At 39.0% G+C, this 27591-nt stretch overlaps 1 protein-coding gene across 1 annotated transcript; it reads right to left on the reverse strand.

Moving 5' to 3' along the window:
• Nucleotides 1–241: 241 nt before the first annotated feature.
• On the reverse strand, nucleotides 242–27499 carry SLC39A9 (solute carrier family 39 member 9). Its single transcript, XM_060262630.1, has 7 exons — nucleotides 26932–27499; nucleotides 16417–16525; nucleotides 13410–13601; nucleotides 11063–11131; nucleotides 9981–10066; nucleotides 4664–4798; nucleotides 242–3916 (listed from the first exon to the last, which is right to left on the reverse strand). The coding sequence occupies exons 1-7, from the start codon at nucleotides 27025–27027 to the stop codon at nucleotides 3686–3688; spliced, it is 918 nt and encodes a 305-aa protein (XP_060118613.1). The 5' UTR covers nucleotides 27028–27499; the 3' UTR covers nucleotides 242–3685.
• Between the last annotated feature and the right edge of the window lie 92 nt (nucleotides 27500–27591).

Below are 27591 nucleotides of genomic sequence, written 5' to 3' on the forward strand. Positions count from 1 at the left end.
CTCCAGTGTATAGAGATCAGATCCCCTGGGAAAATGGCTTCTTTAGTAGGTGGGCTCTATGGCATTACACCCCACTGAGGTCCCTCCCCAGGCTTCATCCCCCAATTCTCCATTAATTTCCCAACCCAGACCTGACAACCCTACCTACTGCAGAAGAGGCTCTCATACGTATCTCAAGCAGCAGCAGCACTGAATCTCTTCCAAACTACTCACATGGAATTAGACCAAGTTCTTCCAGTACTGCAGCTAATAAAAAGTTTAATATAATAAAAACAACATTTTTAAACCATTCACAAAGTGAAATAATCAAAAAAATAAGGCAGTCATCCATGGAATGGTTTCATGTGTACAAATGATTTGGAAAATACATCAAAATCACAACTTAGTACACAGTCAGATATGCAGCTATGACCAGGGAACACTGTACCCACAAAGTCACAGCCGCTCAGAGACACAGTCAAAACACAGAAAAACTGATCTTTTGAAACAGATATTCCATTTCTGAATGTAACTGCTGAGCCCCCGCCAACTCCTGTGGTTCATCAACAAACAGCATAAAACAGCAGTACAAACATACTAGTTCAAGTTTTCCCATTCCTATAAAGCCTACAAAATGTCTCGTTACTGGGTATACCTCTAAGACAGGCTGCAGAAACTTCTCTGGAGAATTTTACAAGAATAGTTTTCTGTTGTTTCACATTATCACCTTAAGAAAACTCAAAGCATCCTTGCTCCCTTGGTTTGACTACCATCTTCACAGATGCTATAAACCAGGTTTTAAAAAGCAGTCTCTGTTAGGCTAGAGACCATTCCCTTTATTTTTACTATTCTTAGTTATGATTTAGTATAATGTTGCACACTGACACAGCTCATCATCATAGACTGATTTCCATAACTTGGTCAACTGATGTGAATAGCAGAAACACAGGAGGCTAGGCTTGAAGATACTATTAAGTATTCACATGCTTTCTGAGGCTCCTCAGAAGTCTATTGTTGGAGCCAGAATTTCATCAATAAGCCTTCACAATAAGTGGAACTTCACTATCCTGAATTTGACTTTATTAGATGGGGAAACAAAAAACATGAGAGGTTACTTTAACCTAGGAGTTCCCTTGAAGTTAGGATTCTCACAGCCACAAGGGACAAGATATTCAGAACTCTGCTAAAGGCATACCCTTCAAAAGAACTTTCATTGTGATAATCAGCAGTCCAATATACATGAAGTGCCAAGGCATCCACATCATTACAGTCAAATTAGTGGTGGTGGAGAGCGAGAAGTCAAAAGGAGACAAGAGTTATGTAATGCTACTCTTTCGATACACACATGGCATATCATTAAACTTGATCTCAGTTTTACAACAGCATATTTGGAAAAGTTTCAGCTACACAACTCATTGCTATACTGCCCATGCATTGCTTAGTCTCACTTAACGTGCAATACAGAGAGTGCTAATGATTCTATACACTGTCCCATTTCCTTATCAGTCAAGGACAGAAGTCCAATCTAGGTGCCTTTGTATCAACACCAGGCCCAGGCCCAGGCTCAGTAAGCAAGAAAGATATAGTAGAGATTGTTTTCATAAATATGAAGTGATCCAGCATTAGCAGCTTTATATCAAGTTCTCCAACAATCTGTACTCAGATGTGAAAGCAGCTCTGGTGTCAATCAAAATTTCAGATACCAATATCATAGTAGTATTACGAACACTAAGTGTGGATTAATCCAAACTCTTATCAAGTGTTTGTCTTGCCCACCACTGCCAAATGCAGTTCTGCAGCAAAAATTAGACTTTTAATCATACTTATGCCCATGTTACATTCAAGTTAAACTAAGCAAATACAACTGTAACTATTTCCATTCACTAACAATGACCATTTCCATTTATTCTGTGCCAATTTGAAATCGACTGCTTTCCTTTTGCAATGCATCACTAGTTATGTGCTGTGATCTCCCAGGCATCTGACAACTCCCAGTTTTCCCCATCTCAAGCAGGCATCAAAACAGGAGGTTTGTGGACCATGTCGGCTGAAGTTCCTGTAGATGTGCAACTGATCAACCGTTATGAAAAGATAAGATGGATCTAATGAACCATCTACAGAGCTCCACTAATGTGACAGAACTTTCCTCCCACCCAGGGCAGACCACTAAGCTCCCTGGGGACTGCATAGACAGCAAAAATCAATGAAAAACACTCCCTCTTCCACTGACAGAAGTGCTTTATGCTGATGGAAAACAAGGTCTGGAGCCAATCCTAAATCTATTCATTATTCTGTGCTGATTTTAAACTTCAATTTCCAATGTTAACAGAAACCCCAAAGCCAAGATCCTCACTGAGGTCCTAATCTTGACTACTGTGAATGGATCAATATCAAAGAATCCTGCAGAAATCACCAATTAAAGACAAATCCTCACCCAAGACCATGCCATTATTTTCTGACAAGCTAGTATAGGATGTGAACAAGGAATGGAAGAAAGTTTGTGTTATGGATTGTAAACAAGGGGATGGTGTGGGGGAAAAGTCTGACACAAAGAAATAACTAGCACCAGGGAGAAACTAGTTATTTTATTTTTTTATCTTTTTTGAAATGAAAATGTGACTAAGCAGAGAAACATTTGGCAATGGGAGTAATGTATATCTAATTTGTCATAAAAATTGTGTGCTAAGAATCCACATACACCTTTGGATGTTCCAGGTTTCTGCCCATGGCTTGTTTCTTCCAAAACAAAACAAAACTTAGTAGCCAAAGGTAGCACACATGCAAAGGCTGAATTCTCAGTCAACACTGATTGTTAGTCTCCAAAAGTGAGACAAAGTGGGGGACTCAATTCAAACAGCCTTATGCCAATTCAGAATGGCTTGTCTTGCTTCTAATAAATGCTAAGCCTTAAGGACTCTGTGACCACAGCATCCACCTCTGCAAAAACATTTTGTGCTAGCTGACCAGTAATTAACCTTATTTTATTTCAGCAGAACAAAGGTTTCCAAATAAATTGGTACCGTATTCACTTCAAAAAGCACTAATTTGTCAGAGTTCAGAATAGCCTCTCAGCTCAGCACTGCTGGCTTATTCAACCACAGGGATCATTATACTCAAGGGGCATAATGAGGTTATCTCCTGGTAACACAATACAAGATTCCCATCCAAAGGCTTAACTAGCAAGAATTTGGCCTCCTAAATTGTTCTCAGGCTTTGTCCAAACATTTCATCAGTTTGTTATCCAAGATTTGTATCAGGTTTATCTTCACAAGATAGCTTGCACTATCATTATAACATGTAAAATTCTGAGGTGAAAAGGAGTCCATATATTTGAAGGCAGCTCCAATCTCAACAGGTCAGCTGTGAATGCTGACAAACAGAATACTTTGGTGATTATGATTTCACTGTGAACCACAAAGTTCTTCCCAAATCATCTGCCATAAAATCTTAATTTCAACTTCCCTGAGAATAGGGCAGGAAGTCATAAAGTATCTTCAAAAAGTTATGTAGAATTAATATCCAGCTGTCCAAAGTACTGTTTGCTACACTAAAAGCTCTCCCAGAATTCCTCCTTCTGCAGCCATGCTTCTCTCTGACTCCTTAAAAAGATGGGGTGGTTAACAAGGTAAGAGAGACAATGATAAAAGGGCAGCCAACACTTGCTGCTCATGTCAGATTGAGGAGTAGGTTTCTGGTCTTCAGGTCTTTAATGCTGGTGTCCAATAGACAAAATCAGAGGAATTAGGCAGCCCAGGACTAGAGCTGCCACTTCCAGGCGACTGAGTCCTTTTCCTCCTGCAGCTTCAGCTTTGTGGCTATGTCCCATGCCACCAACCTCAGGGAGGACATGAACTGTAGCGACATAGAGAAAAGTCCCTGCAGAAAAAAGCATGGCAACTCCAGTGGCGTTGACTTCTGAAAGAGCTTGTTTACTGCTCTGAAAAAGAAGGCAAGAAGAGGAATGAATCAATAAACAAAACTGGTCCCCTCAATAATGGTTATTACATATTCTGATTTAGACAAAAATGATACTTCCTGCCCTGAAAGGACTTCTGCCACTGAACAACAAAACGACTGACAAAACTGATCTCCTTGATTGTCCCTTCAATCTCTTAACCTTTACTGCACATACAACTGAAAATGTAAAAAAAAAAAAGGGGGTGGGGAGAAGAATATTTACAATTTGTTGAAATGGCAATTTGGTAAGCTAAATCTTGCAGACTTTGTGAACCACTGTCTACTCAGTCAGGGCTCTGCCTCATGTAAGCTTATGCTGCAAAACATTTGTAAGCCTTCAAGATGACTGAAATAAACCTTTTCACTTTATATCACACCCCCTACTTCTCTGAAATCTGTCATTACAAAATAGTTGAATAATTTATGCCCATTCCAACAACATTCACATAAGGAACAACCAATTGTCATGCCTGAGAAAGATACAACTTACATAAAAGTCACTAACAACTTACATAAAATTCAGTAACCTGTCATAGCACAATTTTTGGCAATTCAGACTCCATTCATAAAACACATGACAGACATTGGTCATTAGTTATAATATACATTCCCCAGTATGCACATTCAACTGGCTGGTAAAGATAAGTAATAGAAGTAAGCACTTGTTGAACACTCAGAAGCATCTGCCAGACCTTCCAGGTATTAATCATTTTAGGCAAAACTTTACCTTGCTTAGCCCCAAGTAAGTCACCATTGACAAAACAGGTGCTGCTAGTGCAAAAACTAGCAAGTGCTTCCTGATTCGATTCCGTTCAAGGCCAGCATGCATAAGAAAAGAGACTAGGCCAAAAGCAGCTGGCGCCTATGGAAGAAAATAACATAAAGATCTTGGCAATTTAAAATTATGTATGAACACTGAACAATTTGTAATCAATAGGTTGGATCCTACGAACTCACAGAATCAAATCAGTCCCTGCCATCTCCAGCAGCCCCCTAAGAACTTCAAAAAACAAAAGGTAATGGGGGAGGAATGCAGGAAAAATGGGGAATAAGACAAATGAAGCCATCTTCTTCTGATGCTGATACAGGAACTGCAACAAAGTCTTCTATTCATGCAAGAAGGAGGAGGTATAGCCCTCTTTATCACAGCCCCTAACAGCATTCTGTCTGCAAGGCTCCATCAGCTATTGCAAGCTACAGAGAGGAGTAAAGGCAGGGAAAGATTCATAGAATCCAATCCATTACTGTCCTTGCATACATTCATCATAAATCCTGTCATTGCAGCCTATACAGTTTTCTTTGCATCTCTGCTGGCTTTGATAATGAGATGGGTCAACACCGCAACATTTCCTTATTACAAATTCAACTAATTTGGCTATTAATACACCAAAACCCAAGGATTTTTTGAACTGCCACAAAGCTATACTAACTACACTATAAACATAAGTTAACTACAATCTTAGTAACAATTGTATTTATTCATTTCTAAAATAAATTGAGAGCATTCTTACAAGCTTCTGCTCTAGAAGGAACTTAGTTTCTTATTTTTTATTTTTATATATATATATATATATATATATATATATATATATATATATATATATATATATATATATATTCATTCTTGTTAATGTAAAACTGAGCATGAAACAAATCTATTAATTCTTCTGCTACTAATCTGTAAGATTTAGACAGCTTCAGCACAGAAGTTAATGTTAACCAGGATGTTTTCCCGCTGTTCAACTTCTAAGGCAGTGTTACTAACTCTGGCTCTTTGATGTGCCACCTACCGGTATGTCTCTTAGGTGTCCAAGTCCCAGGAAAGTGGGTAAGACCCTAGCCTGAGTTTGGAAGGTGGTTTCCACCCTGAAACAGTTGTTGCTGAAGGAACAGGCAAGCTGCAAACCACCCTACTAGGAATGGAAGTAAATGCATATCTTCTAATTGATGGTAGTTGGGAATGAGGCTTTCCATGAACCACAGACTGAGTACTGCTGCTCTTTGGAAACCCTCCCTTCATTAAGGAAACTGCTATGTACACAGAGGTATTTGTGACTGTGTTGGTAAAAATGGATAATCAAAGGCAATGAGCTTGATATTTGTTCACAAGAAACAAATGCTAACCAGTTAAGGGGGAAAAAAATCACAGAAACAGAATTGTCTAGGAGAAATGCTGGCTAGCTTTCATATTTAAAATATCTCAATTCCTCAGACATCTACCATTGCAAAAGTTTTCCCCATTCATTTCAAATAAGAACAAGACTAAAAATCCCACGTTTTAAAGTTGAGTCACATTTATTGGTGATGTAGCAACAGCATTATACTGAGGTCATTAGGGACAGGCACAAACAAAACCATGAAGCAAAATTTGTAACATTTTTATATGGGATGACAAAAACTACACAAGGTATTATAAAATGTGGCCAAAGAACAAATTATATATATAACAGTATTACAAGCATTTATTTTCAACCCTTTTGCTCATAATTCCTAAATATATTATGTCATTGTTTTAAATACTAACAAATGCCCATTTGCCTTTTCTCAGATCAAACGAGTCAAGATTTTCATTAGGATATGGCTTACTGTTTATGGGGTACTGCTGCACAACAGGTTACTATCACCATCTGACTAAAAACTATTACAATTCAGGCTACTTATCACCACTTACAAAATGATGAAGGCGATTTATTAGTATATTAGTGCTGTCTTATTTTAAATGGTTCAACTCCTTGATTGTTGGTTTTTATTAGTCTTCTTGTGATTTTACTATGTTGTGAGCCACCTTGAGCCCACATGGGGTAGAGTGGGATAAAAGTTAAATAAATAAATAGCACCTTAAAGGCTAACACAATTTGTGGCAGGATATAAGCTTTTTGTGAGTCACTGCTTACTTCTTCAGATACTCATGAAAGCTGTGGTTGAGGATCCCCAGAAACTGTTTTCTCAGCTTGAACTGATCATAAAACTTTTGAAGGAGAGAGGGAAGGGCTCGTGGTTGAAGAATTCATTCCACCCCCTAGGGCTGACCAGAGCAGATGATGTTAATAACAAAGACTTTTAAAAGAAATCTGTAGTCCCCCCAAAATGTGTTTGATGATTATAGGAAAGACATTCTTTCATTAATTTATGATCCTATAAGTGTTGTTCTAAATGTTTTCCCATTGGGGGGGGCGGGAATGCATCAACTGGTCCACAAAATAGAGGGTGAGAAGTCATCTGATCTCTCTTCTTAAAACTGCCCCAGAGGCCACTGATCTTTTAAAGCTGTTAAGATTACCAAACCCAATATGCTATAAGTAATTCCTTCTACCCTTCTGTACAAATCCCATCATATATATCTGCACATGCCTCTAGATATTCTTTTCTGGGGATTAGGATGCAAAGGCATTTCAGCAATTCTCAACAGCCGAAGGTCTCGAGAAGGCTCTTAATAATCAAACCCAGAAGGCAGCAATGAAACCTGCAAATTCTCTGATTCTATTGGATCACCCAGCCCCATCTAATTTGTCCTCACCTATGATGGTGCCAGTGCAAAGACTCTTAATCCTTCTACTGTTACAAAACAACCATCTCCACCAAACTATGAGCATCTGACAAGCTTATGGGATTGAGGGAATGCTGTGGATGTTGCTTATCTGGATTTCAGTAAAGCTTTTGACAGGGTTCCCCATGATGATCTGATGGGTAAACGAGAGGACTGTGTAATGGACTCTAGAATAGTTGGATAGGAAACTGGTTGGAGAACTGCACTCAAAGCGTAATTGTCAATGGCATTTCATCTGAATGGAAGGTGTCCAGTGGTGTGCCACAGGGCTAGGTTCTAGGCCTAATACTGTTGGCATATTCGCTGGTATGCTCTGGATTTGTGAGGCTTAAGAATAGACAGCACACTGACTTGTGCTATTTACAAATATACAAGTTGATAGATGTTCTGGTGTACACTTTGACAAGTGCTTCACCAGACACAACGTTTGAGAGCAGAGAAACACTGTACAAGCTTTTCCCAGTTATATACACATAGCTATATACAAGCACCAATCAGCACACAGTGCTGAGTCATCCTTCATAGGCACAAGTACTCTGGACAGAACCGGTATGCACCTGCTAAGGGAAGCTGTCAGGAACTGTCACAGATCATGAACTGTCATAGATCATGTGCATTAGACTCCAGCCTGAAGTCTTACTAGCAAGACTCCTGCTCTGTTATATGCCAATGCCACAGCAATACTATCCAGAGCCCCCCGTGGGTCATAGAAGAGCTTGAAAGGCAGTTAGCCATTTCTGTAATGAGAACCAGCTAAAGATTAATTATCAAAAAATTAAATCATGTCATTTGGTAAGAAACTCAAAATTTGGGAATGGAGTATCAATGGTTGTAGAATAGAGCAGGTGGTGAATTTTAAGTACCTGGGGGTGATGTTATAATCGTCTGGGGCAAGGAATGTCCATCATGAACATGTGGCTGATGTTGGTCAAAAATCTGCCCAGGCTATACTTAAAAGTCTTTCACTCTAAGGGAGGGCAATACTTGCCAGCCACTGTCAAATTATTTCAGGCCAAATCTTTATCCCAATTTTTGTATGGGACAATACTAGGTCCACCATCTTCCTGTTTTGCCCCATTAGAAAGAAGTCAATAATTTTTTTAAAACATTTTTGATTACCCCACTGTGTTTCTAATGCAAGTTTGCATTTAGAATCTGGCCTGATCAAAGAAGAGGCTAGGGTAAGCCTTGCATCTATAAATCTCTAGCTCAAGTTAAATTATGTCCCTCAAGGCTTAACGCTGTTAATTCTTTGGGATTGCTTTCGAACCAGGGGAGTCTGAGGGGGAAAGTTTACTTTCTCTCAGATTCTCCTGGCCCAGACAAAAGCAACTGAAAAGCAAAAGTTGTTAGATATTGAACGATAGGATATCAATAGGGCACTTTTTTTGCCTCCTAGAACTCTGTTGTAGTCCCAGCTGCTGATCTTTCACTACTGGAGACTACAACCCACTGCAGGGCATTCTCTCTAGCCAGATGGTGAGTACTTTCCTTCATAGTGGTGGAGGGACAATATTGTCATGAGCCCTGAAGATGAGGAGCTGGAAGGGTTAACAGACCTGGAAAAGTTGCCAGCCAGTTTTCTCAGCTGAACAAACAGCAGCTGGCCCATCAATCACTCTCCAGGCACCAGTGTCACCCAAGGAGCAGGCTGATTGAGACTCCCATATAGCTCCCACCCAGAACCTGGTAACCTTGTGGAAGCAACAAGTCTATTCTCTGGCTTGCATCCACGCTCCTTCCTGATTCCTGATCCTGACCTGCTTGATTTCCTTGGCACCCTGACCTTTTGGCTTTTGGACATTGACTTCTGACTCCGGTTTGTGATTCTGCATTGGTGACTTGGCTCCTGCTTGACTTCCTGGACTTTGACCTTGGACTGGCTTTGGACTCCTGCCTGCCTGCACCCTGAGAACGTGACAGATATAGAAAGACCCTATGTCAGTGAGGGTTTACCTTTGAGGAGCTGGTATTGTTGAAACAACTGATCATGTTTTGCTTCACCACTATTATGAAATCTGCGCAAAGATTATTTTCCCTTTGCTCAGAAAGTATCTGGGTTGCTCCGATCCTGAGTTTAGTAGGATGCTTCTTCTAAGTGTCAATCCACAGACTGCAGCTCTCAGTACAAGGTTTTTCACAGCTGCTTGCAAAATCCACCGGGAAATGTTATGTAGTGTAATAGAATTTTAACAATAATTACCTATTTTAATTTGTAATATTATATATTTATATATTTTATACATCATATATATTTAATATTTGACTAATTCTTTGCAATTCATCTATAATCCATCTGTACTGTTTTTGTGACTTCAACTGCATCAATAAATGGAAACTAAAACTGAAAGGTCCTATCCTGCCATAAATTTTGAGATAACACAGTTTTTGAACCTTAGTTTATACCTGTGCTAATTTCTGCCTAATAATTTACACAAATAATTCACCAGTGAATACTTGTTTTAAAAGCAAATAAAGATTCATATACGTGACTTACCTTATGCAACATAATTGCAACAAACACTATTAGTTGGACACTGGTCTGAGATGTAGAGGCAGCTGCACCTAAGGCAACACCATCCGCTTAATAGGGGGATGGTGGGGAGGGAAGAGAGAAACAAATACAAGAGTCACTATAAAACTTCAATTAAGTTTTACAAGGATCAAATCTTAAAGCGTACTCACTATAAATAATTTTCACATCTTAATTTGCCTTCTCTTGCTCAAAATCACAAACTAAGAGTTCTGAGAGCAGATGGCAGTTTCAATTGAATTATGAACCCATTAACTTATGCATCAACACAAAAAAAATCATGTCTATTCCTTATCCTAAAAAAAACTCCACTGTCCTTACCGATACCAGATTTGTCCCTAGTTTCTTTCCTTAACCTGTCAGAAGCTTTCCCATCTTAGAAAACTGAAATCATACAAACAAGTAGGTTGCAGATTTTAGTTACTGCCGCAGTAAAGGCTCCCTTTGCCTCCTGAGAGTTTTAAGGGGGCAAAGAGAGGAAGCTGCAATCCTAGTCACAGAAGTCCCATTATTTCCATGGGCTCAGTCTTCATAGGATTGCACTGTAATCTTTCTAAGGGCTTCTAAAGATTAAGGTTTTCCCCTTGCTGAAAAAGCTACTAATGAAGTTTAATTTTTCATTAAAACAGATTCCTACAATATCTCCATCTTCACAGTGCAGTGATTTTAAAAATGCAGGGTCTTCAGTGTCAGCTCTCCTAACAGTAAGGGTTTCCCCATTCATTTAGCTCAAAAAAAGTTCCTTTATGCCTCTATGGTACACCTAATGTTGATGCAGTGGTACTTGCCTGTCAATGATTTCCCATGTAACCAACTAGGCATTCCCAAGCATCACACATAGCCTTTTACATGTATATCCCTGAGGTTCTCCTTCCACCCCCCCCTTATCCAATGCAAAAAGCATGATACAGAATACTTTCCTCCTATAGGTAGTGCTGACTACTGACAACATGACATGCCATTCCACACAAGCTTAATGTAATCCATGGGCAGACCCAGATTATCCTGGTTTTTCAGGAAAAAAGGAGAAAAAAATAACAATTTACCTGCAGCATGAACAACTAATCCCAGTGTAGTAGTGATTTTGGAACTGCTTGATCTTGCTGCTTCTGGGTCTGAAATAATTAAGAAAGCTTAACCAAATAAGATATAAACATATATGGAGAATTCCCTAGAAGAGAAATATTACAGGAGTTGAAGCATAACTTTTCAGAGAAACATAAGCTACAACTCAAATAAATGAAGCAGTTTTAAACCATTGATTCACCTCAGTATTTACGTTGACTGATAGCAGCTCTCCAGCATCTCAAGCGGACCCTTTCCCAACACAACACCAAATTTATGGAATTCCACTCCCCTCAACAATCCTATCACTATCGTCACTGTCTTCCACTAGCAAGTAAAGACTTTTGTTTTCTCTGGCACTCTCCCACTGTTTCTCACTGATCCTCTTTTCTATTTGTGCATCTCTTTAAAACTGTTTTGTACATATCTGTATGTGTATTTTTGTCCTGACTGGACAACGCAGGCTAGCCAGATTTCATCATGCCTCGGAAGCTAAGCAAGGTCAGCGCTAGTTAGTATTTGGATGGGAGTCCGAGAAAGTCTTGGGTCAGGACATAGAGGGAGGCAATGGCAAACCACCTCAGAATGTCACGCCTGGCATTGCCATACATCAACTGACTTGAGCTCCCAAAAAAACTGTTTTTAATTATTGGTTTTTTATTCACTGTGTTGGAAACTCTAGGTTGTGCAGAAAGGCATCTGAAAGTGTTTTCAATTTCTGGCTGAGATCCTTTAACAGAAAATGCCAAGGAATTTCTACTTTAAAAGTATAGGTACTATCACTGAGGAATGATGTGGTGTTCAACTTATACCTTATGAACAGTTCAGCAATTACTTTGCCTTTCAGAGTCTTGTCTCTTATTTGCAATATATTTATACCTGGTCTTTCTGCCCTCATCAGGGTCACCAAGGCAGCTAACACATTAAAAACATAATAAAAACACACATTAAAAACCAATAAAACCAATACACAAACAAAAACGAAAGGATCACTGAGGGAATGCCAGACAGAACAAAAAAGTTTTTATGTGCTGGCAGAAGATGGCAACAGAAGGTAGCAGGCCAATCTCTCTGGGGAGCGTTCCAGAGTTTTCGCGCCATGATCAAGAAGATTGTCTCCTGGTTACCACATGCCTAATCTTAGAAGTGGGAGGCACCAAAGCAGGGCCACAGAAGAGGAATGTAGCAGTTATGTAGGTTCATAAAAGAAAGTAGGTAATTCTTCTTGTATGGGGTCCACAAGCCATACAGGCCTTTAAAAGTCAGCACAAACACCCTTGAATTCTGCCTGGAAATAACTTGAAGCCAGTGCAGATGGGTCAAGATTCTACACCAACTGAAATTTCTGAACATTCTTCAAGGGTTACCCTCACATAGAAAGCATTGAAGCAATCAGATCTATATGTAACCAAGCCATGTACCTCACTGGCCAGATCTTTCTGCCCAGAAAAGACCACAGCTGGCTAACCAGTTGAAGTAGATCTAAGATACTCCTGGCCACAGTTACCACCTGATGATTCAACAGTAGGCCTGGGTCCAAGAGCATCCCCAAACTATGTACCTGTTCCTTCACAAGGACTGGAATGCTGTCCAGAATGGGTGACACTAATTTAACTCTTGGGTCAGTCAGACTTTCCTTTCACCAGTAGCAGCATTTTAAAATTCTGATACAAAATATTCCACATTCTCTTTCAAGGAACATGATTTTTCTGATAGCTTTCTCACCTTCTATTTTATAACATGCTGAATTTTAGCTGATTCCACCTACAGCATTTTCATAGATCACTAAGCTATAAAAAGTTATCTAAAAACACTGCTATGTTATACTGGCTCAGTATTATTTGTTCATCTAATATATTTTATTTGTTCTACCACAGACACACACCAACTGTGGTTTTTACCACAAAAGTGGAATGTGTTGTGCATAGTTATTGAAGCATTCTGAAGTAAAATCCTTGTTTAAAATGCATTCAATGTGCCCCTTGAACTGATTTTTCACTTTTTAACATTTTGGAACAAACATACCACTGCAAAGCCTTAAGATTCCAATTCACACCTTACCAATACTCCTTTTCAGAGTCACATCGGAACGCTCAAAGGACAGCTCAAGCAAATCTTGTAATTCACTCTGTTCACACATATTATGTAACATATGCATATTAACAATGACACACACCCTGCCCAATAAAGACCCATTTTCATTTGGCACTGGGTATTGAACAAATTGCTTACTCTTTAATTAAACGGTGAACACCATAATGCACAGTCATTTAACTATTTCAAGACTTATCATTCACTATGGTTGCCTGTCAAAAAAGCTTGATTTACCATCCGTTGTGTGTACATGAGAGCTGCCAATCTGATCCACCAGAAGCATGAAGACAAAGCCAAGGACGAGGGAAACTCCAATGTAAGCATGTAATCTTGAATGGTCGTGGTCATGGTCATACACCACTGGCATTTCTGCTGCTTTCTCAGATTCAGCCACCTTTTGAGTCTCACTGACCGGATGGTGCTTTGCTAAAGGATATAGGACAATTTGGAATTACAACTACAGGAGCCTCAGGAGTTGCAACATCTAATAGTTTTGACAGCCTCAGCCTTCAGAGGGATTTTTAAATTTTATGAAGAGATTCACCAGCATAATTTTAAATGTACCCTGAGCTAACTTGAACAAAGACATATGAGCATGCCAATTCAGTGTGGCAATGATATTTACTCTTGTTTAGTTGCCAACATCATTGAAGTATAAAAGAGCTAAGAAGCAGCAAGTAGAAAAAATATATTTGCAGTCTTTAGCTTTTAAAATTTCAGTTTTGCAAATTGCTATTTCACAATATATATATTTTTAGTAATGAATCTTTATCACCAAAACAACTATTAGAAGCACACAAACTTCACTTATAACACAGCAAAGTAACAGTGTAATCTGTATAGGAGGTACACTCTAAATCCACTGAAGTCAGTGTGGTTTAGGATGGCACTGTCAAATCTTCACTCAGACGGTCTGAGGTTAAAAAAACAAAACACTCACACCAAAACCACCCTCCAACCAGGAAATTTGCAGATTGTGTCAATTCAGAATTCCTGGACACAGACTAAGTATTATAGGGAAAGTGGTACTCAGTACCACTGAGGAGCCTGATGAAGCACACCTTTCTATTTCTAGCTAATTATGGTTCATACCCCCATTGTTGTTTGCTTAGCTTAGTCACCTCACAACTGGCCAGCTACAGAAGCAGCTTCACTGAAGAACACATCTCTACTCCTCCTGCCCTGGGAACCCAAACAGCCATCCACTTAAGAGTTTTACCTACCAACCATGAGGATTAAAGTCTTTAAGAAAGCAAAAAAAAAAAAAAACCTTTTCCCACATGTAACAGTCTGCACTGGACTGTATTTGTGCTGCAGTTTTTAACAGTAGTCACTGAAGACAGACTACTGTAGTTTAATCAATGTTGATAGTTAACCAAAGACAGAAAATAAAATCTAGCATGGACACTCCTGGACACATTTAGAATTTTACTAAGTATTTTCCAGTTTTCAGAAAAGTCCCACTTAATAACCAAGGATTAAGGAAGGTGAGGTACATGTCTCAAAGTTTGCAAAACTAAACATTTGACAATAAAACTGCTCCTTCCTTCTCTATCACAGTAGCACTCAATAACGCCCTCCTAGTCCAACACTGCTTTGAATCAGAGAAGAGTAGCAGGGTAATATCCTAGCTTTCTACAAGCAGCTACTAAAGAGGTCAATAGCTAGGTGTGCTTTGAGTCCAGAATAGCACTGATAAAGAGGAAGGAGAGGGAAACTAGCAGCAGAAAAGGGAGGACAGAGCTGGAGAGGTTGATGAGCAGAAAAAGAAAGGTATCAGATCAGATTTCTCAGACTCAAAATGCTGCATTCATTTGTATTACCTTTCTCTACTCAAGGGATGCTTTTAAAGCACTTATCTGTCATGATCTATATACCCTAACTGCTGATTGCCTTCCTCTCATATACTCATTGTCTTGACATACCATCAGCTACTTGTTCAGCTGAACCTAGCCCCTAACCTAGACTCTGTTTGTGATGTCTTGACCTCAGATCTCCTTTTCAGTTCAAGTCACATTATTTAAGGGCATTAATTCCCTCTTTAAAACTTTCGCTTTTCTCATCCTGAAAATACTGAAACAGTAGGAATATGTACATAAGATACAGTCACAAAACCATTGATTCTGGGCAATTTTAAATTATCAAGATGTACAAACAGCTTGATAATACAAGTTGTTAAACTAACATGAAGTGCTTGATTAAACATAGTTCCACATTTATAAGTATATACAGATTCTTAAACTCCTCATGGGCTTTCTAACAAGGCCTGCAAAATATATTTATCACACTTGTATCTATCATCTTGCATCTCAGGGATATATAATATATATTTGGAGGTTTACTAAATATTGTCTTTTGACAGCAAAAGAATAGAACTACATCCCAGACATCAGTGAGAACATTAATTTTGTCAATGACATCTTAATTTCAGCTTCATTTTCAATGCACTTGGAAGTAAAATGACCTCAGTTCCATCAGGTTATATAGTACAATTTATACAAAATCAGAAGTTAAGTCACCACACCTCATTAAGCCCAGCATGGGTAGCTCCATAAAACTCCACTATCATCCACAATTGCATGCATGTGAAATTACAGAAAAGTCTCTTAAGAATTGATAGCACCTTGGTGCCTTAAATCCGGCTGGTACAGCAGGCAGAGTGCTCGACTTGCATGGAAAGAATTTAAATCCCTACTCTGCCAGGACGTGAACTAGTGACCATGGGTGAGTCACATACTAACCAAACTCACAAGACTGCTATGATGATAAATTGCAGATAATGGAGAAGAAAATCTACTACTCTGAAATTCTTAGAGGAAAGGAAGGATAAAATTTTAAGCAAACAAAGGGAGTGATGGAATATAAACCTTCTATCTTTGAGCCTCTGTATCACAAGCTGTTTCTGAAACTCTCTTGTTTTAAAAAAAACTATGGAACATAGGGATTTGCTGTACAAGCTAAACAGACCTAAAGCTCCATTCATTTCACAGCACTCTTTTCATGGTTCGTTGGATTCTGGTTGTGATCTTTAAAATATAAGTAAAAACAGAAAGTGTAAAGTAATCCTACAACTGTTGAAATTCAAAGTACTTTGTGATCTATAAACAGAATATGAAGTGACTACAAAAAAGCTTAAGCATAAAAGAACTCTTATAGTAGCTAAAGTTTGGTGCTTCAGCAAAAGGTCAACTTTAATTATTCAGCACACTTTGCACCAGAACAATCATTGCTATTCTCTCACCCTCCAAAATATCTTCATAAAGTGCATGTACTCCTTCAGGCACAATGACAGCCAAGGCGGTTCCACAAAGGAGGCCAGCACCAAGGACTGTGACCAGCTTTAACCTTTCCTGCAAGTAAACATAGAATAATTGAAGTTTTATAACATCCACAGTCCTGTCACAAGAACAAATTTTAGGATGAACATGTTGTTCACTGAAATATCTGTAAAAAGCCAATGGCACACACAACAGAACTCTTGATACTACCAATCTAAGTAAAAAGGATCCAATATAGGATACTCTTAAAATACTTGACATAACAAGGTTTGGCATGGTATTTCATTGAATGACCTTTGTCCATAGAGAGGGAAGTTATATCCACGAAACTAGGCATTTTACAACATTAATATTCAACTACATGCAGCTACCTAGTCAAACTATGATTACTTATAGCAGCAAAATCAGATATATGTTGAAATAAAAGAAATTTTAAAAATATACTTTCTCGTTAGCACATTCTCTTAATATCTGTATCCTGCCAATGAGTTTCATGGCAGCATGGTGATTTGATCATGGACCTCACAAATCCTTCTACAACACTGAAACCCTCAGAACATCTGTAGGCACTGGGCCTAATGGTCACTCAGTCTCTGTAAGAAGCCAATGGTATTCATGATCCAACTTAATCCATCTTTTGAAAAATTACCCAGAAGAAAAGAAGAGGAATTGCAGATTTATATCCCGCCCTTCTCTCTGAATCAGAGACTCAGAGCTTCTTACAATCTCCTATATCTTCTTCCCCCCCCCAACAGACACCCTGTGAGGTGGGTGGGGCTGAGAGGGCTCTCACAGCAGCTGCCCCTTCAAGGACAACCTCTGCCAGAACTATAGCTCACCCAAGGCCATTCCAGCAGGTGCAAGTGGAGGAGTGGGGAATCAAACCCAGTTCTCCCAGGTAAGAGTCTACACACTTAACCACTACACCAAACTGGCTCTCAAAATGAAATTGGAGTTTAAAGATGAGTTGACTCTTATAAAATGGAACCATAATTATTCATCAAAAAAACTGAGCAGAATTCTGATTTTCTATGTAATAGATAACAATTGGGAAAAATACCTGAGATGTAGCATTAGGAAACAATATATTATATATTATATAATTTTTTTAAATTGTGGGTTCCTAACAGGCTTATCACAGGCACTAAAATCTGGGATGCAAATATTTCTCTTTATATCTAAACCAATTTCTTTTTTGAAAACTAGTTCTATTCTACATACCTGGGGAAAGAAAAACCAGCCCAAGATAGATGAAACCATAATCATTTATCAAACAAAATGAGCAAAATTCTGATTTTCTATGTAATAGATAACCATTGGGGGAAATACCTGAGATTTGGCATTGGAAACAATATATCATGTAATTTTTTGTTGTTGTTGTGGGTTCCTAACAGGCTCATCAAGGGCACTAAAATCCAGGATGCAAACATTTCTCTTTATATCTAAACCAGTTTTTTTGAAAACAAGTTCTATCCTACATACCTAGGGAAAGAAAAACCAGCCCAAGTAAGTTTTTAATAAATTAAATAGATGGAATAATACAAAATGTATTTTAATTAGCCAGTTACATATGAAAAATAATTATTTCCATACAAGCAGTCTATCTAGATACTATACAGCTCACAGGTATAAACCAGAATGCTGGCAAGAGATTTGAACTGAGTGAAAAGGCTACAGAAAAGTCCATAACATTACAGAACTTATATATGAAGATGCTATGTGCCACCTTTCCAGAGACCTGCTCACCTGAGGTGACCCACAAAGTAAAAAACATAACAGAATTATAAAAACCACAAAATAATGAATATTGAAACAAGTTCTATCCACTTGGCTCTAAAGCAGATTATATTGTATTGTCTAAAAAAGGTTTAAAAAACAATTTCTTATTGTTTTTCAGTATTTTCATTCAATACATTTCATTCATGCTATTTTCCCTAAAACTCAAAGCAATTACATAAAAACAATCCCAATACACAGTATGAGATTAAATCCCAATATCCATTCACCTAATGACACCAAACAGCCAGGAGCCAGCATGGTAAGTGGTTAACAGTGATGGGCATATCCGTCCTCCACTTGAAGCCAAGCTGGATGACCATGGGTCAGTCACAATTCTCCCACCCCCCGACCCCCAAATAAGCCAAGCTCATTGCATAATGCTAAAAAAGAGCTAGAGCTTCAGCCTGCCTCACAATCATAGGATCTCCTGTCTATACCACATAAAATGCCATAAAATAATTTAACTTAACCTGACAGCCAAATAAAACCATGCTTAACTAAAGGCCTTTCTAAAAAGCAGCACCTTAAACAATAATAGATCTGTTTCTGATATAGAAGATATGATAGAGATGCAAAATGGAGCTAGGAAAAGACCATAGAAATCTCTACAGGGCTGAAGAAAAAAAGTGAAATCTAATACAGGGGATTAAAACTCCCCAAAATAAGACAAACAACAGCTTATAGTTCTAAGGGAGAAAATGCTCTCAGTAGTTGTTGATGATTCTTAGGAAACCATAAGAAGAAGAAGATATTGGATTTATATCCCGCCCTCCACTCCGAAGAGTCTCAGAGCGGCTCACAATCTCCTTTACCTTCCTCCCCCACAACAAACACCCTGTGAGGTGGGTGGGGCTGGAGAGGGCTCTCACAGCAGCTGCCCTTTCAAGGACAACCTCTGTGATAACTATGGCTTACCCAAGGCCATTCCAGCAGGTGCAAGTGGAGGAGTGGGGAATCAAACCCGGTTCTCCCAGATAAGAGTCCGCACACTTAACCACTACACCAAACTGGCTCTCCATATAAGGATATTGCCAAGCCTTGTTTTCTGTAAACTTTGTAAAGCAAAGTGAGGAGCAGGGAGCAGGTGTGGACTGGGGTTGAAGCTTGGTGAGCTGACCTGTCTCCCTGTGTGGGGCAGACCAGGATCTTTGTTTTTGGACAGAAAAGGCTTTATAAAGCCTACTGTCTACTTTTTCCAGTAAAGGAAATTGTCTACGGCATGCATGTTTATTTCGAGGGGGATTCACTTTGGCTGACGAAAGATCCCAGGAGGGGTTTTTTTTCGGCTTTGAAGATTCCCCCGATGAAGAATTGCATTCTATCGCCTACAAAGAATCCTTGGAGTCATTAAATTGACATAAACTCACTAAGGCTTCAACTTCCTACGGACTATAACAACATCTGAGATAAAGTGGACGGGATAATGAGAGAATAGACGTCGTTAATAAGGTAACGATCCTTATCTGCTACTCCGGGTTCAATTTAAGCTTGTTAAAAGGGAAGATCTGGGACCCAGAACTATTTTTCAAAGTGGAAAATCAAGGAGAAGTGGAAGGGGGTAGAAGTGGTTTTTTTGGACTCAAAAGAAAGCAGAAAAGTGCAGAAAAATACTTGCTGTTATGAATTCCTGTGGCTTCGGAAAAAAACCCCAGTCATAACAAAGCTGCAGTCTCTCTCCTCAAAACAGGAAGTGACGTTTTCGGCAATCATTATGAGAATTCAATGCTAGAGAGTCAGGAAGTAAGTGTGGAGTGAAGAGGAGCATCCAAGTATCCGGATACTTGCAAGAGTCAGTAACCAGAGAGAAACATTGGAGGCTAATTACAGAAAGGCCAAAATATTTTCACTAAATAACTTGAAAGTGGACTATAAAAGGATTCAAAATTTATATAAACAGTCCCCTAAGGGCTAAATAACATGGACTATGTGCTTGAAATTGGAAAATAAGCCCTAGAGGGTAAAAGGAAAACTTTTTTAAAAGAGAGGCTTGGAACTTTAAAAATTAATATCTTGAGTTAGGAAGCTTTGAGGACAGCGTTTTTAGGCTTGTTGAAAAGGGCATGCTCTGTTCTGTTAAATGCAACTATCAGATTGGGGAGTGAAGATACCAATTAAAAACCCATTATTTGTAATGGGCAATCAGTAATGTCTGAGTAAAAGTTGGAATCAAGAATTACAAGGTTAAGAGCTGCCTTAGTGAGAGAGGGTAAAATGTCTAAACAAGTTTATGATCAACTGCACGCTATGGAAGGAAGAATATTGAAGGCAATGAGTGATTTAATAACTGGAAGTGAGAAGAAATTAACTAAGGAAATAAACTCCAGTGCTGAAGAGGTAAAGAAAGAATTTAAGAAGGAAATTGATGACCTAAGGAAAGACTCTCAAGCAATAGCTAAAAAGACTGTTGACACAGAAGTGAAAATTAGAGATCAAGATGCCACCATTAAGAAAATGCAAGAAAAAGCAATACTACAAGACTGTAAGTTGATGGAGAATATGATTCGGCTAAGGGGAGTGCCTGAGAATGAACAAGAGGATGTGAAGACTCATATTGTCACAATTACAGCTGAATTTTTGGAAGAAGATCCGGAGGAGATGGAGCGTTTATGTGATGATGCATACAGAGTCAATTCAGAGCTTGCCAGAAAGCGTAAACTACCCAGGGATGTTGTGAAACAATTTTGGATAATGATTCAACAGGAGATCTCGAAAATCTTGGGTTATAATATTAGGAGAGCATCAGATGTCTTTCTGGTGGGATTACAAATGGAAAGCTTTCCGAAGCAAGACAGAACATTGTTGTGGTATTTGCTTTCAGCTGCGAGAACACTGTATGCGCAAATGTGGAAGCAAGATAGAATACCTGAAAAGTGGGACTGGGCCTTAAAGGTTCTTAACTGGAGTGAAATGGGCAAACTTACTAGAATCTTAAATGACATAATTTGGAGAAGTTTAAAGAAGACTGAAGTAAATTCCAAAGTTACGTGGAAATATAATGGAGGGTGAAGAGTCATTTAGTCTTTTATGACAACATTAACTGAACTTTAAATGATAAAGAGGAATTGTGATTATTTAGTTAGTAAGATATAGTCACATGGTAATTATACATATATGAGTTAAGATAAGAATAAGATAGCTGGAATTCCGGAGTTGATTTTATAACTATGAGTTTTGTGCGTAATGAATACCAAGCGAATTATAGAGAAAAGGTTATTGAAAAATTACTTTTTGTATAAAAATTTTATAATGGTGAAAAGATATTTAGTAGTGTTTGATAACATTAATTGAATTTTTAATGATAAAGAGGAATTGTGATATTGTGATAAAAGCATTAGTAGAACATGGTTATTTGGTAAACATATATATATGAGAGTTAAGATAAGACTAAGATAGGGGGAACTCTGGAACTGAATCAATAACTATGAGCGTTGTGTTTAATAAGTGCTAAGTGATTATTAGAGAATAGGTTAGTGAATGATATTTTTTTTTCTTTTTAAAGATTTTACAAGCGTGAATTTACCTTTAATATGCTTTTAATTTGTTTTAAGTACCGGCGGAGGTCATGAATAAGAGTGGGGGGGGGGGAGGAAAATATGTAATGTATTGGAGAAATATATTTGAATTTGTAGAGATGAATTTATCTCAATATATTGCAAAATAAAAAGTTTGGTCACAGAACTGTCCTGGAAAATGTCCCCCATCCCAGTCATGTCCCCTGATGAAAGACTCCAGGTCTGGCAGCAACAAGCAGAAACTCACTGCTCACACAACTCAGCTGGACTCAGCAGTAGCAATCACCATATAATTCAGCCTGGCCTGTCGAGAAGAAGATGATATTGGATTTATATCCCGCCCTCCACTCCGAAGAGTCTCTGAGCGGCTCACAATCTCCTTTACCTTCCTCCCCCACAACAGACACCCTGTGAGGTGGGTGGGGCTGGAGAGGGCTCTCACAGCAGCTGCCCTTTCAAGGACAACCTCTGCCAGGGCTATGGCTGACCCAAGGCCATGCTAGCAGGTGTAAATGGAGGAGTGGGGAATCAAACCCGGTTCTCCCAGATAAGAGTCCGCACACTTAACCACTACACCAAACTGGCTCTCCGAGAGCCACCACACACAGCCCAGTCAGACTTTGCTTACATTAATGGTCACAGAAGTAAGAACGGAGGGAAAGCGGAAGACCTGGGTGGGACTGATAAAGGCAGGTTGGCTGGTAGATGGGAGGGTGAGAATAAAGCAGAAGGGGGAGAGACTACAGGGCAGGGGTGGCCAATCTTGCTTAATGTAAGAGCCACATAGAATAAGTGTCAGAAGTTCAGAAAATTAAACATCCATCTTTATTAAAACTCTTAATACTTTTTCTTTGCACAGAAAGATAATACATATATGTATGCATTTCATAACATGACCATGCTAGGAGGACACTTAAAAAAAAACCCACTGGGAATAACAGCCCCCATAAGACCAGCATAGGGAAAGGTTAGAGAATTATTTTTTGGCATCAGTGGAAGAAGGAAACACTTATGTGCCATATATACCATTGATCACCATTTGCGTTATTATGCATCTCTCTCTGCCTTGACACCAAGGTTAGTAAATACAGCTCCTACAAGAGCTATGAAACTAAGGGGGAACCCTGCACCACCCTCTTTAATTTCATCCCTCCTTCCAGTGGCTCCCTCGGCTCTTGAGCTCTCTTTTTCAACTCTAGGTCTCTGGGTGACCTCTGTGGTGCAGCAGAGCTTGCAAGCCTGCCTATATCCCCCTCCGTCCCTGCTTTATTTTTTTTATTTATTTATGATTTATATCCTGCCCTTCCCACAAGATGGCCCAGGGTGGCTCACAACAGATAATAAAACAAAATTTGAATTAACATTTAAATATATAAGCGGTTAAAATAGTCACACATGGAGGAAACAGTCATATCTGTGGGTCAGTGCTTAGAGACTGCCTGGGGTCCCAATGCTAAGCACTTGTGGGTAAGCCTGCATTAAGTTCCTTCTTGACCTCTGGGAGCCACACAGTATGTGTGAAAAAGCCACATGTGGCTCCCGAGTCACAGTTTGCCCACCCCTGCTACAGGGGTTGCCAGGAAAGTGAAAGAGGAAACAGTGAGAAAGTGCAATGCAGGGGAAAATGAGATGCCACCCCTAAGTATTTGCAAGTACCCCACTTGTGTCCCTGAATGTTAAAAAGGCAATACCACCTTCCCTTCATTGGAAACCCCTTTTCATAGTCACAGGCTGCCACAGAAAATATTCTTCATTTGGTTGAAATTGTCCTGTCCTCAGAGAAGGAATAAATAGCAGGTCCTAACTGGGACATATAGCCTATCCAGGCTCATATGCAAGAGACAGTCCTTCAAGTATCAAGATCCAAAGTTATAAAGTTTGGTTTTTTAAAAAATGTTTTAATTTCATTAAACAATATAAAAAAGTATAACTAAAGAAAATATCCATTCCCCTCCCTTCCTGTTATGCTGTTTGTTCACATCACTAGATACACACACACTAATAAAATTCATGTTTTGATTTTTGCAGCTTTAGAGGTTTTTCCTTTCAAAAAAGAAATTGTAGGCCATTGCTCCCCCCCCCAAAAAAAAAATCCTCCTATTTTTGTCTTCCTTGCTGAGTTTTGACAGTTTGTTAATAATTGTAGGATCCTAAACCTTCTGAAAGCAGTCATGCTCAGATGGGGATGTCTGTTTTTTTCTACTGCTGTGTGATTACAAGACAAGCGGCTGTTATTACCTTTCCATAAGAACAGGTCACGTCTCCATCATGATGTATTCAAACAGTTATTGAAACAAAGCATAGCTCACAGCCTATAATCTTCTTAATGTTAACATGAATCAGCTTCCAAAAATTTTGTGTTTTGGGAGAAGTCCCCCAGACATGAATGTCAGAGCATCCTTCCCAATATAAACCAAGATGTGAATTATAAATCTTATTTTGCTTGAAGCTAAATACCAAAACTGAGAAATTTTAAAATTTTTATTTTATGTTAATACATTAAGGTATTCAAAACATTTGAGCACACTAACAATCTTCTTCTACTGTTTCCAAGTCTAGTACTTACCTGTTTTTCATATATGGTATCCATTGTGTTTTTTTATGCAACACTATTTGTAAATAATTCTATTTATGCTATCAGTGGTTTGCAGCATCTTTCCAAATTTTATCAGTAATCTGGTAACCTAAAATTGCAACAAATCATTATGTCATAATTCCCTGTATCTGTAAATTTTTAACAATAACTATTTCATATCGCCTGCCAACTGCTGTAGTTTATCAAGCCCAAGAACTTTTGAAGATAGGTTCAAAATTCTTTTTAAGACCAGCTTTTATCCATGGTAAGCACTGACTTGCTGACAATTTGCCTAGAAACTCCTGATAGTGTGGAATTCAAGTCAAGATAAATATATACTTCTGGAAACATTTCCTCCATTGATCCCATATTCTCGAAGTCCTAATGACTAAATGAACAGAAACTAACAAACTTCTTTGTGATTTTGTTTTCTATACGATAGCAGCTAATTAAGCAGGAAACACTTGATGTTGCTCTATTTGATGCCATAAGGGGCTGTAATTAATTTTTCTTCACTTTAATATTTGAGATAGTTGTATATTAAAAGTTCAGTACCGCTACCTGATGTCTTTCATTATAGTGTTTTAACTTAGATTGGAAGTTTCAGATTATTCCAAATCAGTTCTGCCAAAAATAATAATCCTTTTTGGGAGAGTTTTGAACAAATACAGGAACCCCAGTTCCACCATCATTTTGATTGTAGCTACTTCCAAATGTTTAACTTAGATGAGTTCTTTGGTAATATTTTTGGCCAGCTAGCCATAGCTAAGCAATTGAGATAACTGAGTCGTAATTTGCTCTCCAAACAAGGATTTCAAAGGTCAAAAGAAAAATTGAACCCAGGACCAAACCGTCAACTAGAGCAATTGATTTAATACATAATATAACTATTCTGGATAGTTTCACTCAGTAAACACATTTTATGCTAACTTTTGTTTCCAAGTCATCTTCATGTCACACTTATCTAGCTTTGTTTGACTAGCATGGTCAAGATGGCCAAGTTAGTTCTGTCAAGGAAGGGATGTACTTTCTGAGCCAGACATAACCAAAAAAGGCACTTCCAGCAACAGCATCAACCTATATAACTAATTAGTTAACAGAATCTACCAATGCCACAGGGACCCAATCTAAAGTGGACAATAAAATTTATACAAAGGTTTGTTCTCCCTTAGCCAGTTGGCTACACTTTAAAGTTACCATGCCAATTTTAACCAATAAAATGAATTAAGATGTGTCCTAAAGTAGCCCTGAGTTTTGGATATTGCACATAGGAAGGTTTCAGAGCTATCAGAAAAAGACATATGGGGAAATCAATATGTTTCAGTAGGCAAACATTTTTATATAGCGTTGTCTATTTTTACCTCATCTTTTTTGCTTAGAATCTGCGTTTGCACATTTTCACCGCTTCCCCCCAAAAAAACCTGGAAAGATTTTGAAATATTTTCTAAATAAAATGTTTTATTACAGTACATAATCTCCAGAAGCTAAATTTTAAGGTAAAACGGAATTAAGCATGTTCTCTTCCCAACTGATATATGTGTAGACATTAGGAACAGAAATGTAACAAGAATGCTTTGCTTATTTCAACCAGTGTAACTTCATGACAACTTTAAACAATAGCCATCTGAAAAACCACATTCTTTAAACACAATGAAATTATATACATATACACAAACATACACATTTTGAATATAGACTTAAGCTATTCCTTTCAAGTCCTGACCTCTTTGCAACCACACAGAGAAATGAGGTATTGAACAATCAGCGACATCACATCTGCGGAATGCTTTCTTAGTGGAAATGTACCTGGCACCTACATTGTTGTCCTATAAATGCCAGGTCAAGACAAACTTATTGCTCCAGGTTTTTAGTTGAGTTGTTGTGTGCTTTGGAAGGGGAGAGTCCATTTTCTAGTCCCTTCATAATTTAACTGTGGCTTTGTTAGTTGCACTCCTTTTATGGCTACTAAGTGGTTTTTATTTCTACTTTTGTCCAGTCTTGCAGCTTTCAATTAGTTTCAGATTCTTTTATGACTTAACAGTACTATCCAGTTATTTTTGAGGACCTAACCATATTGTTTTATGCTGTTTTAAGTTTGGTGCAAGTAGTTCTCTGGAGAGCCATACAACAAACAATTTAAATACATTTCCATATGCTTTTCTTTAATATAGACCCTATTATCTGGTTTAAAACCACAGTGCTAATTTTTAACACTCCAGCAATAATATGAATTTGGCAATTTCAAAGGGATCAAGTCAGTGATACTCAGTGGCTCAAGAGTCACATACGGCTCTTTGACAGTCCACTGTGGCTCTTCTGAGCACTGTTCCCCAAAGAGGCATGTACCCCATGGTTCAAGAAAGTGGAAGGCTTGCAGTTGGTTCTCCACCTTGAAATAGCAACCACCAGACGAATGGGTGAACTTCAAGGCTCTCTAAGGTGCAGGCCTCATGCTGGGATGAAAATAAATGTGGCTCTCAGCCAGCCATGGTGTTTTTTAAAGCCTCCAATATAACATCCCCCCCCCCCCCAAACCAGACACCGACAGTAGACAAACTTCCCACAGCTCTTATTTCCGAGGCGGATAGGCAGTTAGATAGACGCCTCCTTACCTCAGAGAAATTAACGGCTAATGGGATTATCCCAGCCACGTAGCAGCCTACCAGCATAGCCAGCGAGAGCAGACTGATAGACAAAACGTCGTCCATGGCCGGCTTCTATTTCTTCCTCAGAAGTTACACCGGACAGCTAATTCTCCACTGAAATCGCCTCCACGGTTCCCGAAGGAGTCACAAACCTCATGGGCCAAGAGTGCAAGCTGGAGGACGCTACCTCCTTCCCCTACCCCAAAGTCACCAGCACCTGGGACCCCCTTCCCTCCTGAGGGGTGCTACCGGACTTCCTCCACTCCCTCCGAGCCTAGCTCCTGAACGGAAAGGCCTCCGACAAGGAGAGCCTGAGGCCACCCAGAATCTGGTCACCTTCCCTCCACAGGGCTGGCCCAAAGGGCTCCAACGCTAAGGTCTCTCTCGACTACTAGCGGGACAGACAGGCAGAGGAAGGGAGCTTCGCAGAAGACCGTCACCTCCTTCTTCGACTAGGGGGGGGGGGGTCCTCTGTCAGCGAACTACAAACCTCAACCAGTAAGAGACGTAAAACACGGAAGACAGCTAGCCTCTCTCTCAATTCCCAGCCTCCCTCAGCTGCCAAACTACAGCAGTTGTTGCCATGAAGGCCAAGTAACAACTCCTCCTCACATTCTCTTCCCTGCG

The sequence above is a fragment of the Heteronotia binoei genome, chromosome 21, assembly GCF_032191835.1.
Source record: "Heteronotia binoei isolate CCM8104 ecotype False Entrance Well chromosome 21, APGP_CSIRO_Hbin_v1, whole genome shotgun sequence".
Lineage (NCBI taxonomy): Eukaryota > Metazoa > Chordata > Lepidosauria > Squamata > Gekkonidae > Heteronotia > Heteronotia binoei.